The sequence below is a fragment of the Anas platyrhynchos genome, chromosome 4, assembly GCF_047663525.1.
Source record: "Anas platyrhynchos isolate ZD024472 breed Pekin duck chromosome 4, IASCAAS_PekinDuck_T2T, whole genome shotgun sequence".
In the NCBI taxonomy this organism is placed as follows: Eukaryota; Metazoa; Chordata; class Aves; order Anseriformes; family Anatidae; genus Anas; species Anas platyrhynchos.
The window spans coordinates 12909545-12927828 of NC_092590.1; the positions used below are offsets into that span (position 1 = coordinate 12909545).

General features: G+C 44.0%; 1 protein-coding gene across 4 annotated transcripts in view; it reads right to left on the reverse strand.

Moving 5' to 3' along the window:
• Positions 1 to 8071: 8071 nt before the first annotated feature.
• GRID2 (glutamate ionotropic receptor delta type subunit 2) overlaps positions 8072 to 18284 on the reverse strand; it is a 781090-nt gene continuing 770877 nt past the window's right edge. For 2 of the 4 annotated variants that reach the window (XM_072037034.1, XM_072037035.1), the window contains exons 17-18: positions 14690 to 14930; positions 8072 to 10766 (exon numbers count right to left, since the gene is read on the reverse strand). In XM_072037034.1, the coding sequence (XP_071893135.1) occupies positions 10344 to 10766; positions 14690 to 14930 (664 nt within the window). In that variant the 3' untranslated portion in view covers positions 8072 to 10343. Of the gene's footprint in view, positions 10767 to 11745; positions 13153 to 14689; positions 14931 to 18284 lie in introns of all 4 variants that reach the window. The other 2 variants (XR_011808873.1, XM_027456333.3) reach the window with 2 other exon arrangements.

Genomic DNA, 18284 nt, shown 5'->3' on the forward strand with positions numbered 1-18284 from the left:
GCCCATCGGTGCAGCCTATCCAGATCCTCCTGCAGAGCCTTCCTACCCTCGAGCAGATCGACACACACACCTAGCTTGGTGTCATCTGAGAACTTACTGAGGGTGCACTCAATGCCCTCGTCCAGATCATCGATGAAGATATTAAAGAGGACCGGCCCCAGCACCGAGCCCTGGGGAACGCCACTAGTGACCGGCCTCCAACTGGACTTGACTCCATTCACCATGACTCTTTGGGCCCGGCTATCCAGCCAGTTTCTAACTAATAATAGTCAGAGGGGCATACCAGGTTGGGAAGCTTCCTGGCAACGTCCCTGACCCTGGCCCCAGGGAGGCAGCAGACTTCCCTACGGGTAGGGTCAGGCGGACAAATAGGGCCCTCTGCTCCCCTAAGAAGAGAGTCTCCCACAACGATCACCCTTCTGTTTTTCTTGGTGGAGGCAGTCCTGAGGCGTGGAGTCGACCTCCTCGCCCTAGGCATCCTCCTGGGAACACTTGCTACCTCTTCCTCACCCACCGGTCTGTCGAGCTCCAGGGCCTCAAACCTGTTTTGTAAGGGCACCTGGGAAGGTGGGGCCGGAAGGGGAGGGCATCGCCTGCCATGTCGAGCAGGGACCTGTCTCCATTCCTCCTCAACTCCCAGATCCCCTCCCTCTGCCCGATGGCGACAGGGCAGGGGTTCCGCCCCCATTTGGGGTGTCTCACCTCGATACCTCTCCTTGAGCCAGCTGCCATTTCCCACACTGTACATTTCTTTCAAATCTGTAGAGCCCAGTTCCCAACTTCACTCCCTCTGCTAGGCTGAGTGCCCTGAAGTTCCCTGCACTGTACACACGATGTTTTCCTCAGCTTAATTGTGGCTGGCGTGCTGCGAATCGATGTGTGGGCTGTTAGCCGCGGACACTTGTACTGAGATATTTAAGAAAATAAGCCTGTCAGCCTTAGCAAGGTTTGGATAAACACAGAAGTGTGCTGAACTGCCTTCCCAGAAACGCGTGGACTGGATTCACTCGCTTGTAGATTGTGGCCCAGGAGAAGTCATGAGAAGAGGCAAAGCTCCCTGGAAATCAGGAGCATCTCAGACCTGGAGTGAAGCCTGGGCGCTGGGGTCCTCGCTACTGCCCAAAGTGCTACAGTGACTGCACTGCACGATGATGGGTTCTTTGTATTACAATCAGGGAGCTATGAAACATGTCAAAGGGAAGAGTTGGTGTGTCTGCAGGACGGCTACTCTGAAAAAGGATCCTACTCAGGGTGCAGGAGCGGAGGCAGAGGGCAGTCCTGGTGCCCAAGGGGCAGCCTGTCTCTCTGGCAAGCAAAATGGCCCAGAAAAGGGGCCCCCAGCCCCCTGGCCCTCCTCCTTCCACCCCAGGGCCTCTTTCAGGCCTTTTTCAGAAGCCCCCTCCCAACACGGCCATGTCGGGCCTGGGGCGTGGCGCCATCACTGCGGCCATCACAGAGGCCTCCTGATGTCACAGTGGCATCTGCCCCCCGGCGTTGTCCTGGGGCCTATAAAAGCCCCTGCGCCTGGCCCCCCCCTCGCTGATCCCCCAGGATCTCTAGAGAATGCCAGGCATGGCTGCGATTAAGAGAACCTGGGCCGACAGCTGCCCACCCCTGCGTGGGTCAAAGGCGAGTTGGGCTGTTGAGCCTGCGAAGAAGTGGAGGCGGAGGAGCGCCAGTGGAGACGGAGCGGCCGCGGCGGATGGTGTGGAGCCCATGGAGGTGGATCCACCCGTGGAGGAGGAAGAGCCGATGGAGGTGGATCCACCTCCATCCCATCTGGTGTGGCACAACACCATCGTGCCAGGGCTCCCACCAGCGAGACAGCGTCATCGTCATCGCAGAACCGCCCGGACCGCTCCGTACTCCCAGCACTGCCTCCGCCGCCACGTGTAGGGGGGAGAGGCCATCCCGTTACCATCATGCCGGATTGCCTGCAGATGGCCTCTCCCCCCTTCCCTCCCCCTCCTTTCCTTCCCCCTTCCGCTTCCCCTTCCCCTTCCCCACCTTTCCTGCAGAAGTGTCATCTCTTCTGCACGGAGCCCCAAGCACTGGGCAAGAGCGCACTCGGCTTCCTCTGGGCTGCTGCAGCGGGCGACAGGAGAAGCCCTGCGAAGGCCACGCTGGGCGTGGGGTGTCTCCAGAAGGCTGCCAAGAGGTGCTTGAAGACGAAGCCTGGCCCTGCATGGCGGTGCACAGAGAGCAGCAGCAGAGCCCTGGAAACGGGCACGCAGACAGCTGTTCCTCTGCAGAAGCAGAAGTCTTCAGGCCTGCCAGGAAGAAGCGCGGGAGTGCAGCGTGAAGTCCCTTCAAGGTGCTTGGGTGCCAGCTCTTCCCAGGGTGGGGCAACAGACTGATAGAATAATCATAATAAATAAACAAATGCATTGCAACAACAACAATAAACAACAACCAGTAAGCATCCACTTTCCTCTCTGATTTGGTGTCATTTTTGTGGCTCTGCCTGAACTCCGGGATCCCCTTCTGGTCTCCCCCAGACAGGAAAGATCCTGATGGGTGTGGAGTGGGCACAGCCCAGGGCACACGAGGGAGTGAGGGGCCGAGGCAGACGGCATACAAGGGCAGGCTGAGGGATCTCCTTGGGTCAGTACAAAGGAGAGAAGGCTCAGGGGTGGACCTGACAGCTGCCTGCAGGGAGAGAGTAGAGAAGATGAAGCCTGCGTCTTCTCTGAGGGGCTCTGTGGCAGAAAAGTGAGCAGCACCAGGCCCATGCTTGCAGGTGGAGACAGCCCAGGCAGGAAAAAAGGGAAAGTTTGTGCCCACAAGGGTGTTCAGACAGAACCGGTGTCCAGAAAGACTGCAAAGTCTCTGTCTCTGATAGCTGACCTTGTGTGTTTAAGGTTGGGTGTTAAAATCCTGGAATCGCCAGATGTTGGAAGGCACTTAAAGACCATCCTGTTCCAGCCCCCCTGCCGTGGGCAGGCACAGCTTCCACCAGACTGTGGTGCCCAAAGACCCATCGAATCTGGCCTTCAACCACTTCCAGGGATGGGGCATCCACAGCTTCTCTGGGCAATTTGTTCCACTGCCTCACCACCCTCAGAGCAAAGGATTTCTTTCTAATACCTAACCAAGTAGTTCTGTTTTGTGCTTACTGGGTGGAAAAACAGGGGATTTTTGAATGAGCTAGGTTAAAATTATATAGAAATGTAATTTGCACAACTGATTGTCTTTACTTGGAAGAGAGGTGGAATAGCATTTTGGGAAGGTGGAGAAGGTGAGTAGTATGGGCTTTGTGATGAAAAGTTGGTAGAAGAACTGATGAATTAACTTAAATTCAAAGGCTCCTGCTTGATGGTATAAACCAACTTGTAGATCCGAATTTAATATTTTTTCACCATACTTGGAGGTAACCATAACTTGGAGGTACTGGGTAATTGGTGGAACTGGTGGAAGGGGACGGGGAGCAGGATGTGGCCCTCACCATCCACGAAGAACTGGTTGGTGACCTGCTACGGCACTTGGATGTCCACAAATCGATGGGGCTGGATGGGATCCACCCAAGGGTACTGAGAGAACTGGCAGAGGAGCTGGCCAAGCCCCTATCCATCATTTATCAGCAGTCCTGGCTATCGGGGGAGGTCCCAGCTGACTGGCGACTAGCAAATGTGACGCCCATCTACAAGAAGGGCCGGAGGGCAGACCCGGGGAACTACAGGCCAGTCAGTTTGACCTCAGTACCAGGGAAGCTCATGGAGCAGATCCTCTTGGGAGTCATCATGCGGCACTTGAAGGGCAAGCAGGCGATCAGGCCCAGCCAGCATGGGTTTATGGAAGGCAGGTCCTGCTTGACGAACCTGATCTCCTTCTACGACAAAGTGACGCGCTGGGTGGACGAGGGAAAGGCTGTGGATGTGGTCTACCTTGACTTCAGCAAGGCTTTTGACACCGTCTCCCACAGCATTCTCCTCAAGAAACTGGCTGCTCTTGGCTTGGACTGGCGCACGCTTCGTTGGGCTAGAAACTGGCTGGATAGCCGGGCCCAAAGAGTTGTGGTGAATGGAGCCAAGTCCAGTTGGAGGCCAGTCACTAGTGGCGTCCCCCAGGGCTCGGTGCTGGGGCCGGTCCTCTTTAACATCTTCATCAATGATCTGGATGATGGCATTGAGTGCACCCTCAGTAAGTTTGCAGATGACACCAAGCTAGGTGCGTGTGTCGATGTGCTCGAGGGTAGGAAGGCTCTGCAGGAGGATCTGGATAGGCTGCACCGATGGGCTGAGGTCAACTGTATGAAGTTCAACAAGGCCAAGTGCCGGGTCCTGCACCTGGGGCGCAATAACCCCAAGCAGAACTACAGGCTGGGAGAGGAATGGTTGGAGAGCTGCCAGGCAGAGAAGGACCTGGGAGTGATGGTGGACAGTCGGCTGAATATGAGCCAGCAGTGTGCTCAGGTGGCCAAGAAGGCCAACGGCATCCTGGCTTGTATCAGAAACACTGTGACCAGCAGGGCTAGGGAGGTGATCGTCCCCCTGTACTCGGCTCTGGTGAGGCCGCACCTCGAGTACTGTGTTCAGTTTTGGGCCCCTCGCTACAAGAAGGACATCGAGGTGCTTGAGCGGGTCCAAAGAAGGGCGACGAAGCTGGTGAGGGGCCTGGAGAACAAGTCCTACGAGGAGCGGCTGAGGGAGCTGGGCTTGTTCAGCCTAGAGAAGAGGAGGCTCAGGGGTGACCTTATTGCTCTGTATAAGTACATTAAAGGAGGCTGTAGAGAGGTGGGGGTTGGCCTGTTCTCCCATGTGCCTGGTGACAGGACGAGGGGGAATGGGCTAAAGTTACGCCAGGGGAGCTTTAGGTTAGATGTTAGGAAGAATTTCTTTACTGAAAGGGTTGTGAGGCACTGGAACGGGTTGCCCAGGGAGGTGGTGGAGTCACCATCCCTGGAAGTCTTCAAAAGATGTTTAGATGTAGAGCTTAGGGATATGGTTTAGTGGGGACTGTTAGTGTTAGGTTAGAGGTTGGACTCGATGATCTTGAGGTCTCTTCCAACCTAGAAATTCTGTGATTCTGTGATTCTGTAATTGCCTGCTTTGGAATTTCACGATTTGTCTCTGAAGCATCATCAGGTACAGAGCTAGTCCACTAATCCAATTCCCCACGACAAGTACTAAAGCAGGTATGCATTTAAAAATGATGAAAACTGACTACCATAGTTGATGTGATGTGAACATACGTTAGCATTAAAATGGTCTTCCTACTCTGCAAATTAATAATTACACAACTTTGCTTGTAAATAGAGCAATAAATAGTCTCATTGATGAAGCTTGTTGTTGAAGTCACTGAAGTCCTACAGCTGTAGAGACTCTTTACGTTGACACAATGTCATTGCTAAGGATGACATTTTGTAATGGAAATCACTATGGAAAAGAAGAATACTTCTGTTTAGGTTGTTCATTTAATCAAGGGAGATAACCCAGCAAACACTTCCATACTTCCTGGCAAGAAGTTGTTAATTATTGTGTTGTAGTCATCTTGACAGAGATGTCGTTCTCATGTGAGTAGACAGCTCAGAGAATACATGCAGAAAGTGCTGTACGAAAGGGCTGCCTCTGGAAAGCCTCTTTCTTCACAAAGAGACTCGACAGGCATTGACATCAGAGCATCAGTTGTGGAGCACACTGGTTACAGTGGTGGAGAGACTTGTTTGGTGTCAATGAAGTGTCAGCAGGCAAATCCATTAAGTATCATGGCATGAAAAGCAGACCTTGTCTTTGGTGAATAGTTGTGGGTGCTCTGATTCTCCTTTAGTACTCGTTGAGGTAATAGGGCTTTGTTCCTACACTGCTTGTGTGCAGACAGGAAGTAGTAGAACTGTTCTTGATGTGCAGTAGCATAACTAAGAGTCACAATTAGCGATATTTTGGATAATTGACTTCTGAGATGCTAGAGAATTCTGTGATTGCGTTTGGAAAAGTGCTAGCTACTACAACCCTTTGAAATCAAATGCTGGGTGCATAAACATTTTGTAGTCCCTCGGGGAAATAATCATGAGAGTGTTTTAAAGGGGTTTTTATTATAACATGTTTTAGTTTAGATATTTTTGTTCCCCATCTGAGTGATACATCCACTTGTCTGTCATCAAATAATTTGGGTTTAATTACTGAAACACATTTGGGGATCATAATTTAGTTAGTGGACTGTGTATTTTCTCAAAGTTATGACTGTACATAAAATAAATGCAGGAACAGTACCTAATGTGAGTTCTTCAATGCAGAGCCATATGTTATTTGTCTATATAGTTTTCTATAGTAAAGATCTGATCACTTATTCCTGTGTTTGCATGAGTATGTGTAAAGGAATCACAATTATATATTTATATATATATGTTCCCATATGTAGATAAGTGTTTTTTAAAAATCTGTCCTCCACAGTTTCAAGTACCTTAATAACTTTATGAATCTGGGTACAGAAAGCCTCTGACTGTATCAACACCTCTTGAGTCCAAAAGGCCACCTTAATAGTTGGATGGCTATTTCTCCAACTGTTAGTTGCAATAATCTTAGCTCTGTAACTCTTATTTGAAGAGTTTATTTCATAAGCAACATTAAACAGATCAGATTATTTTATTATTTCCAAACTTGAGCATACATAAATGCAGAATCCAATAAATCTTGAAAAACTGCTTCATGATTTTTTATATAGAACTTTTTTTATATAGAATTTATTGCTTTTCTTCCTCCCTAAAATACTTGCTTTAAGGCCTTTTTCTTGAAATATTTTTTTTTTGCAATTATGTGCAGGGAATTTAGGTATAACATATAATAATGAGGTGTGAGAATCTTTCTTAGTACAATTAGTGAACACAGGATGAATTCAGAGTCATGAATTTCACATCCCTAACCCCAGACCATCCAGTGGGATGTTTCAGTACCAGTGCCTTAAGCAGGCTACACCAAACTGAAGAGTAGTGGAAAAAGATCTGACGCGTGCATCACAGAGCAGGCAAGTTTCCATGTTCACAAATGGTAGGTAGAGCATTATCATTCAGACACTGGCTGAAAAACATGTTTAGCAAGATGCCGGCTAGTGAGTCTGGGCAGTTGGTATTTTACAGGCCAAGAGACGAGCCCCCAGCTACAGGCCGTGTTCCTTACAGGAGTGCTCTTCAAGCAGCCTTTGACTACACATGGCAGCAATGTTCACTCCTCTCACAGCCCCACTCCAGTTACAGTGCTGCGCTCACTCTGACCTCTGAAGCCTGATCATTTCCCTAAACCTAGCCAGGTATCCCCTCCATCTAAATACTTAATATTCTTCAAAGAATACCAACTTTCTGCAGCCCCTGAAAGTTTAACCATGGTTAAGGGGTGTAGGAAGCAGAAAGGAGAGGCTCCCAGATACGACGTGGCTTGCTCAAAGACAGGAAGGAAGTCTGAGGCAGAAGAAATTATTAAAGGTTGAGCCTTGGGGTCCCACGCATGGATTCCCTTTTCTTTCTCAAGGTCCTGTTACCTGCTGGGTGCATAGCTACCTGTCTCATTGTAGATTCCACTAAGCTATTAAAAACTGAAGCTAAATGGTTATGAGATAACGATAAAACTCAGATGAGGCTTTTGGTTTTTCTTTTGTTTCACTTGGATGTGAATGAATCCTCAGTTTTGTATGCCGTCATATGTCTTTTAGTCTCTTTTTAACCTTTTGTTAGGTGAGAGTTCTCTGCAGAGTATACAGTATTTCCAACAATCATGTCCCTTACACGTCCATGCCAATGAATTCTAAAATCATTCTCTAAAATGCTATGTTTCTGAATTCCAATTTTAAGTGTAATTAACACAGATCTTGGCGATATTCATGAGCTCACTACACAGAAAATAATGAGAAGAATGAATGGCGATGGTGGTGTAACTTGCTGTAAAAGCTGTTTGTAGTTGATGTGGGTGTATTTTTTTTTTCTTTCTTTTCTTTTTTAATATTTATTTATTTATTTTTCCAGCCAGTGAATTGTGCAGCAATTTCTGGTATGGTAAAAACATCAACGGGCAGACACCTGCCACAGATGGAAAATCTCACAGTACTCAGCATTTAAGCAGGAGGAAACGCAAGTTTAGAAAACAATTTTATTAGACAAATTATTTAGACAAATTATACACAGAAAGCTCTGCCACTTGTAACTGAGGCCTCCAAAAAGTGTTTTGTGTATCTGTATAATAGGCAACACATCAAAATAGGCCTATTTTAAATATCGTACATGGTTAACTTTTTTTTTTTATAGCTAAAATCACTGCAACATCTGGTATGTCCCTACGTAGCTTGTTGGAAAGAAATTTTCTTTTTTAAATTTTGCTCAGAGGTGTGGATGAGTTCATGAATGTTACAAGGGGGAAGCAAGTTGTGCATGCTTTTAGACACTTGCTACCCTGGAAACAAAATGGCCTTTTGCACAATAAGAATTTGTTCTGCCTTACACAGTAGACAATATTTGAAGATTTAGTACAAAAAACAGTGACAGTACAAGATGCTCCCCCAGAACAGAATTAGCGTCAAAATAGAATAGATTTGAAGAATATACCTTTTAATTTATCCTAAAGCAAATCACATAGGCTGATTCCTATTAATCCTAGCCAAAGAATGAGTTAGGTTAAAATAAGTGTATGTGCATTAAAAACCAAACCAAACCAAAAAAAATAAATAAATAAAACAAAACAAAGAAAAATGAAACCTCACAGGATAAACTGCTTGCTTTCTACTTAACTGCATCTTTAATTTTAAGGATTACAAATTTAAAGCTCTTCCTACATTTCTAACAGGTAACAGTGTTACTTTAAAAAGCTGGTGCCAAAACAGGCACTGGTTCTGCTCTCACTGCTGTTCTTTCTCTTGTTCTATACAGTTGGCACTAATGTAAAAAGTATGTAGCTCCTCTAAATCTAACTTAACACACAAAGGGTTAAAATGAGCGCCTGTTCATATATATTTTTCCCCTTCAAACAATATGTAATTATAATTAAGGCCACATCAGTATTTCTCAAGGGCTTTTTCTCCACTAACACCATTATCATATCGATCAACTGCACTGACTTGGAAAATAATTTATTAACCTTTGATCTATGTTTAAACTTCTTCAGAGCTATATTAGTTGCTCACGAGTGTGGTATACCTAAGAGAGTGTTCCATTTTAATTAATGAAAAGTAAAATTATCAAGGTTAGCCTTATAGAATGCTCAATAGCCAATGCAAAACCTAATCGAACGAGTTACATCTAGGTACAAACATTAAATTGCCCCGGATGTTCTAATAAAAAAGTATAAAATATGCTCTGTTGGCAAACAACGCAAGTCAGAATAACATTAAAGCAACCTGTCTTTTCTAAATGAAAAGACCCCCTGCACTGTACATCTCTCCTGTATACAACACATTTTTACTAAAGCTTTATTAAATGAATTGCAATAGCAACGGCTGCCATTTTATAGCTATATATACATGTATATATATATACATACCTGTGTGTATATATGTATATATATATATGTATGAGATACTAATTTATTTAACACAACAGAGGCTTCTGCCATATGATACAGTTTACTGTACATAAGAAAAACTTTTAACACTGTACAATCACATAAAGGTCATATGCACTGTTGCAGTGCAAAAGTAGATTTAACTGTAGTCTTTACTGGCATAGTAATGGCTTTTTGTAATCCTACAAAATTGCATTCTTGTATTATGGGGCCTGAATGGTCTTTTAACTTCCTTTTTTTTATTATTTTTTATTTTTTTGCCTTTTTTTAATACTTTTTTTTTTCTTTTAAATCGCAGGGTTTGCCTTTGGTCCACAGTTAAAAGGACACACAGCAGTGGAGCACTGACCAGATGCAGCAGAATACATGTAAAGGACTTAAGTTATTGCAATTATAGTAAAAAAAAGGCGGTGCAGGAGGAGGAGCGAATGCCCTTCTTTAAAGTAATGCTCAGGGTTTTTTATGCATTAATCAAATTACTACATGTTTCCTATACTTAAGTATATGAAAAGCCTCAAGTAACCGAAACCTAATGTGGTGATAAACCAAAGAATAAGTGACTCAAGTAATAAAGATAATAAAGGGAGAAAGAGGAGGAGACCAGGCTGAGAAAGCAGAGAAGAGGAAGAGTTGTTACAAATAATCCTGATTCTTTTCTTAAATAAAATAAAGGAAAAAAAAAAAGAAAAAGAAAACAAAGGAAACAAACAAATTAAAAAACCCTCAAAAGCAAAACCAAAAACAAACAAAAAAAAAAAAAAGGAAAGAAAAAAAGGTTACATCCATGTTAGTCCCACAATATTACAGCTGCTCCTTGCAAAGGGAGTCCTAAAAAAGAAAGAGTGAAGAAACTTGGTCTGATGCTCATATGGAGGTGCCTCGGTCTGGATCACTACCGAGATTCAGCCCCAGAGTAGGAGTTGGTTGGTAAGGGATGGATGACATTGTTTTGATGGGGCTTCTGAAAAAGCCGCCGTTAGGTGCCCTGTGCCTGAAGGGGCCAGTTCGGTGCTCAGGTACGTTGCCGAAGGAGAAGCCAGAAGCGGCTTTAGCAGACAGTGTGCGGCTCAGCGTCTGGATCTGCTCCGGTATGAAGGTGGTGGTTGTGATGTGAGTGTTTCTGAAGTCACTGATTTGCTCCAGTGCTTGACGGGTGGGCAAAGTGTCAATGTCCAGCGGGGTCAAGTCAATCGACGACGTGGAGAACTGTTTATGGGGACTGTCGTCATCTGTGCAGAGGCTGTTCACGCGCCTGTGGAGGTGCTCCAGATCGATTTCCTTGTCATCCTGGGGAAGGAGAAGAACAAGATGTACCACTCACTACTGCCATCTCTTTTGCAGGATTGAAGCTTCACAGTGCAATCAGAACCGCTCGGTAAACACAATACACACTTAACTAAAGCTTCATCTTAGCTGTGGACAGCTCTAACACCACCAGCAAACACCCCCACCTCCCGAAGCTGGATGGGCTAAAACAAACCCAGGCAGACCCTTCTTCCACAGCTACCTTCAAGCCCTGAATATGAATGACAAAACTCCAAGTGCTACCAGCAGCTTTCTTCATACAGTGAAAACAGAGCATCATCTTGGACGTCTGGGTTAATGCCAGCTCTGAATCGCTGCAGTGATGGCTACATTTCAGTGTCAAAAATGGGAGGCTCTCAGGGACCAGACTGCCATCTTCATCAGCGTTCATTCTCTCAGGGCTTAAGGAAGGGCTAAAAACTTCTCAGATTGATTTTTGCTTTTAAATTACAAATTGTGGAGCAGAAAAGCTGAACTTCCAGACCCAAATCCGAGCACTGGTGACTCATTGACATCACGCAGGAAGAAGTACACCAGATAATTTTAAATTGTGATGCCAAAGAAGGGATTAATTCTCTCCTTACCTACAATGAAGCAATGCCATCAATTCAGATGGAATTATGCTGCTGTGGGTGAGAAGGCGGCCTGGTGTATTCATTATAATACAGCATCACTCCTCTCTTACCTCTCTCCTTTTTCCTTCTTAAATCTCTCCCCCAAGAGAACTCAAGTGAAGAGGTTTGTTCGTTATAATTGAGAATTTAAATGCATGAGAATTAAAAAAAGAGGAGAACGTCCTGGGTGACCCAGTAAATCACCTGCGTTGTACATATGTATTTCTACTGAACTGCAAAGCTTAATTCAAAGTGGCATTACGTGTACACACAAGGGATATTCCCTCAGTCTAGGTAGCCCAGCTCATTCAGAACAAAAATCAGTTCCAACTAACCTGAACATTTACCTTAATCTCTGTGAAATCTACTGGCTCTTCCAGGCCACTAGAAATATCTCACACTCTAGGACCTCACAGAGGACAATAGGGCGGCCGATAGATGTGCACTGATGACTTCCAGACTCGATTACTGCAATTCAATGACTGGCTTGATCCAGAGCTCATTGAATCGATCGCAAAACTCCTAGTATACAGAATGGGCTTTAGGTCCCTCCTTTGTCTAGGGATGAAGTCAAGCACTCTGAAAAAGTCCACCTAGAACAAACTGCAGGAGTTCATCTGCTTAGCAAAACGGATCACCAAATATTTGCACCGGTACCACACCGAATACAAAGCCCGACTCAAGGGAGAGTGAGGGACCAGCTCCCCTCTGGGATCTTACCCTCCAAGGGCAGGGACAGGGAGACAAACTGGGGGGGGGAAAGGGGTGGGGAACGGGGCATCAGGGCTCTCCCAGGGTCTGGATGGTGGCTTTGGAAACAAACCTGACCACAGAGGCTTTGAGCTCATCATGGGAGGGAAAAAATGCAGTGCTCATTTCTTGGGCTTAGCTTTCTGTCTATAGTTTATTCACATGTGGACATAGACATGGATGCACATAACAACCACACAGGTGACACCAAAACCAAACGCATTCACCAAAAGCTCTCTCCTAAAATCTTTGGAGCTACATATGGATGCAGAAGAACTGGGGCCACGTGGGCATCGAAAGAAATATACAGAGGCTCCGGCAGCACATGCAAGTCATGACTATGTCTCTAAGGGACAGTCCTTATTTTTATTTTTATTATTATTATCATTTGAAAAGCATATGAACACCATAATTTCAAATGCCAATTTGAATTTAATTACTTCTGAGCCTCTGTAAGTTATTCAGAATATTCCTCATTCTTCTCTTTCCGAGATGCATTTGGGGCTAGGGTCAGACCAGTGAAAATATATAAGCGGTGATAATCTCCCATGCTTAGCCCACAACCCGATCTCCACCCAATCGATACACCAAAATGAGACCCACTCACAGTAAGATTGTGCACATCTCCATAATATGATCTTTCCTCTTCTCTCTTGTGTGATCAGTAGTGAAATATTCAGCAGTTTTCACATTTAAATTATCATCAGGCTTCAGAGTCAACATCCCATTGAGATTACTGGGGCAGTTCATACTTCTCTCAGAGCTACCGTTTAAGGCTGTCTGCAGACTCAGGCAGACATCATTGAATGGATTACTTCTGGTACGCAACTGAAATGTTATCTTCGCAACCATAAGACAATTTTTTTTCAGTATAAATGCTTGCATTCTGGAGCACAAGATGGCAGCCACCAGGAAAAAGGGTTGGCTTGCTGACCACAAACTGGCCCAATCTGACCCCCGATTCGGGACTAGTGGCCTGGAAGAGCCAATGGATTTCATGGAAGCTAAAATGAATTTTAAGAAAGTTAGTTAAGATGTATTTCTTTGCTGAATGACCCCCACATCCAGGGTAGCAGGGGCATTCAGCACATATGTCCATGTTAAATTAATTTTTTTGAGCCAAGCTTTTCAGCGGAGCTTTGAGATGCAATTTTAAAAGCTAAGCTGATGAATACATGGCAAAGATCAAGGAGGCCAAATTACACCATTCGAGGGAACTATACGTTCAAAATTCTATGTTTGAAAATTTAAACGGGACATTTTATAATTATATAAAATATCAGGGCTGTTTTTTTTTTTCCTTTCTCTTTGATATTAATCATATCAGATTTGATATTATGTTTTGCACCAAATAAATACGAAGTATGACATTCCGAAAGTCTGGGCAAACAGCAATATTATAAATTTTAGTTTTTTGATAATTTACCAGTTGAAACTAGATGGTTCCCATTCCTGAGAAAGCCAATTAAAGGACTAGAGATTCTTTTTGGTTTTAATAATGGTCCGGTCCAGATCTTTAACAGAAAAAGCTTGGGAATTAAAACAGGCAAGAAAGGATTAAAAGTATTCTAACATCAGTGCCAATGCTGTCTAATTAGGTAGCATAATTAGTCCTGCCTGATTACACAGCATTAGATTAGCAGGAATAAACACAATGGAGAAACTGCAGAGAAGGTGAGACCACTGCACACAAATTAACAGCAATACCCCACAACAAGCATCTAAGCTACATAAAATAGCTATAATTGATAGCACTATATTATAGCTCATATTTAGGTTCACCTTTGGGCATCTCTGCCAAGTATACTTTAATAACTTTTTTTTTTTTTTTTTGCTAGTGGAAATGGCTGGTAAAGCAACAAGTGGGTTGCCATGGGAAGGAGTGCATTACACATGCAGGTGTGAAACCAAACTAATCTCTGGTGTGAAATGACACACGTCCCCCACTCACTGTCCAAGATTTTTTAAACCAAGTCTCTAATAGATTTCAGAAACAAGTCTGGCCTGAATCTGAAAAATCTAAAGAACTCTTGCTTCCCTGGACTTCGGGTTAAATAATGAGAACTGAAGTTTGTGGAAGTCCCAAGAGGTTAACAGTTCTAAAAATCAGGACAAGCTTATTTAAGAAGCTAACTGCTGATTAAAGGGCTAAGCTCTGAAGGTCTATTTTGAAAGACTCAGCCATCGAGCTTAGGGGATATATTTTGCCAGAAAAAGACAAGAAGCCTCTGAACTTACTGGTGAGGATTAACTCTCACCAATGGGAATGATGCACCAAATGTTGATGTACTAATAATGTATTATTCTGCAAGTAAAGGTTGTGTTTTACTCAGAATATTTATACATCACCAATATATATTTTTTTTTTCTTTCAATTTTCTCTAAAAGGAATACCTAAGGAGATTTTGAGGAACGTTTACCTTAAACAGTAGGAAGTTAAGGACTATTTTCCCCCACCCTCTCTAAAGGCAATAACCAAATTCAAGGCAATCATCTTTAGGGTGTATGAAAATTTCCCATGAGAAATGGAGGGTCTAATACCTCTTTTGACGGAACCCGAGAGCCTTTCCTTTTATTCCACCATGTTTCCAACATTGCAATGAAACAGGATAGGACAATCCCAGCTGCGAGGATGCAGAAAACACCTGCAAAACTTTTTATGTCCAGGGCGCCTCCTTTCTGTTTGGTATCCACAGATGAGTAAAGATCACATTGACCGTTCTTTGGCCACCACTTATGCTTCAGTATGTCCATGTCACCATTCTGCTGCAGCTCCAAAATCCTAGAAGAGAAAGCACAGAGTCAGGGGTTACACTGGGGTGGCATCTAGTGCAAAGGCATGAGGCTGTAACCCAACTACTTGCAACCCTCTTGTGCGTCTGGAAGGCCAAGCTGCGGAGGAATCCAGACAGACTGAGTTAGCAGAAAAAGCTTGAATATGAGGTTGCATGCAAGTCTGAGCATATGGACATCCACGCTCCCCTCTAGATGCACAAAAGCACCTACAAGTCTCTCATTCTTTTCAGAACCTTAGTGAAAATGCTTTAGTTAGTACATTTCATTTTCTTAACTGGCTTTTACTACAGACCGTAGCAATCTTTTGTTGCGTGTGAGATATTTGAAAATATGTATTTTGCATTTTAATAGTTGGAGAAGAGATATTTCATAGAATCATAGAATATCCAAGTTGGAAGAGACCCACAAGGATCATCAAGTCCAACTCCTGGGTCCCCAAACGACCACTCAAAAATATATGAACAAATCAGACCATGTGTCTGCGAGCATTGTCCAAACACTTCATGAATTCTGGCAGGCTCAGTGCCATGACCACTTCCCTGGGGAGCCTGTCCCAGTGCCCGACCACCCTCTCGGTGAAGAACCATTTCCTGATACCCAGCCTGAACTGCCCCTGTCGCAGCTTCAAGCCATTCCCTTAGGGAAAATATGGTTCAGATATACTGCAGGATACGCTATCTTATTGTAAACTGATCGTTATCTGTTTACCTACCTTTGGGAAGAGTATAGAGCAGTATCACATTAGCTGCACTCAGCAAAGACCTAAACTAATCTTGCTCAACTGGAGTATGCAATCTGTTGGCAAGCAATTTCCATGGGAAGGCTCTTAGCTGTGGAACTCACTCATCCTTGCACCCACACACCCAGCCTGCTGCTGAATATTTGCTGGGCAGATTGCAAGGCCTACATATTTTGCTAGACTTCCTTGGGGGTGAGTGGTTTGAGAAACGAAAACTGTGCTTGGAAGATTTTCATATTTGGTTAATTTGTTCATCTCAATACATTCTTAAGGAGAGATCTCTAAAAACATCCACAAGTGCCTAGAGTAGCATCTGGATGCTTCTGGTTACTCAAAACTAAAACTAAAACTAAAATCAATTATTACATTTAAAAAGAATAGAACAAAATGAATATTTTTCTTCATATAATAAATTTGTTTTTCATTTCAGTGTTGGAAAGCAAACAATCACTTGTGCAATCATTTGACACAGCATGCACAAAATCCAAGTGCACACAAAGCAGCAGAGGTCTGGGATGCTCCTACCAGAAGCTGTACCACATCAGAGGAGAGCAGTCCCACTGACTGGTGGCTACCATAACCGACCAGTGCAGTGGTCTTCCTCAATCTCAGAAAAATACAGTATTGCAAAAGGGAATTGAAATGCACCTCGGAAGTAAAAAAAAACAGATGCTCTGTACAGACATCATTCAATCTCTCATTCCATTTGAACACGTGGGCATGTTAATAAAGACTTTAAATTTGTTGTGGCACATCCAAATGTCTGAATGCTTACACTGTGGTCCTACCAGGAGTGGGAGACTTCACGCAGCTGTGTTGAAACCCCATCACAGCTCTGGAGTGAGTTTTTTCACCCTGCCTAGGAGTATGTCCCATGACTGAGAGCCCAGCCAGTTCAGGGCGAGCTGCCTGTCCTCCTCTGTGCCAAAAGCACCTTGTTCAAGTAACTGTGTTTATAAGAAGCAGGACAAGTTGTGCGCAGTGCCTGCTGGCAGTACAGTGCTGAAGGCCCAAGCCCTGGAGACTGGAGAACAAGGTGAGAGTTGTATGGGCTTTTGACCAGCCCAGAAACCCAAAGCCAACCCGGAGAAGTCCCATCCTGCAGCTACCAAAGGAGGCAGGGATCAGCCAAGGACTGGAAGACTCTCCGTTCTGCTTCAAGGGACACATTAGATGCTGTATGACACCCATGTAACAGAAGTTTCGGAGCGACAGGGCCCAAACACATGCTCATTCTTGCTGCCTGCAGCTACCTACGGGCAGTGTAGGGAAGCTGCAGCCAGATCCTTCTCAGAGGTGAGCAGTGACAAGGGGAGAGGCAACAGGGGCATGCCTGAGCACAAGCAGTTCCAACTAGATTTAAAAAAAAAAAAAAAATTCTTACAAAAAGAGAGGTCAAACACTGGAACAGTTTTGATCATATTATCCCTGGTCATATTCGAAGGTCCACGGGGCAAGGAAGCCTGAGCAACCTGACCTAACTGGACCTGCTTCAAACAGAGGTCTGGGCTAGAGACCTCTGGAGGTCCCTTGTTACCAAAACTACCCCTCTGTGATGGTAAACATGAGCCACATGCTGGTCTCCATTATGGCATGCAGTGCCTATAGACAAAACTCACTGCAATGCCAGTTCTCACTCCCCTTGCATTAGGATTGATGGGAATATTTCAGCCCAGGTATTTAAGTTAGCAGAGGAAGCAGACAGTCATCATTTCTGACAAACAGAACCCTTTCTATAAGTTCCTACCAAGTAACAGAAGATGAATTTGACATATATATATATATATATATATATATATATATATGTATGTATGTATTTAGGAATTACTATACTATCTACATAAGGCAATAACACAACAACATTCTGTATTTTTTTCCCCCTTTCTTTCAGCAGCAGCTCTAATCCCTGAGCAGGACTATTTTCTCTCTTTTATTCAGTCAGTAATAGAATGAACCATCCAAATGATTGCTCTATTCTCATTAATTAAATGATTCTTCACTTGTCAGTATAATTTCTGATTACACAAGACATCTTTTCAACAATAGGCATTTGCATAAAAAACTGAACTTTAGCTTGTTCCTTAACAGAGATTTATTCCTAATTGTACTCCTGGTAATTATCGTCGATTTTCTTTATGGATGTAACATATAAGTTCAATTATTTAAAGGAAAACATAAAAAAAAAGAAGCAGAATCAAGGGACAGTAATTAAACAATTACATGGAAAAGCTTAAGAAATTCAAAGTTTATAATGAAGCCTTGTAAAACCGCAACTGAAAACAGATGTTGAGATATAAACTACATAGCAGGAGAAATGATGAGAGCATGAATGAACTATATCAACTTCATGCAGAGGAGGAAAAAAAAAAAAAAAAAAGAGACCCTGGTTCTATCAGACTTAAGAAATAATTTGTTTGTGAATTCAATTGTTAGTGGAACCAAGACAATAGTTAACACTGGGAAGATTTAGCACTACCCAAGTTTTCCCCCTTAGGGGAATCACTCTTTTTGTAGCACGTTTTCAGAAACGAAAAGTGTACTTTTATTGAAATTCCATGAGGAATGACATTAGGAAGGAAAGTTTCTTGGAAGCGTGCAGCA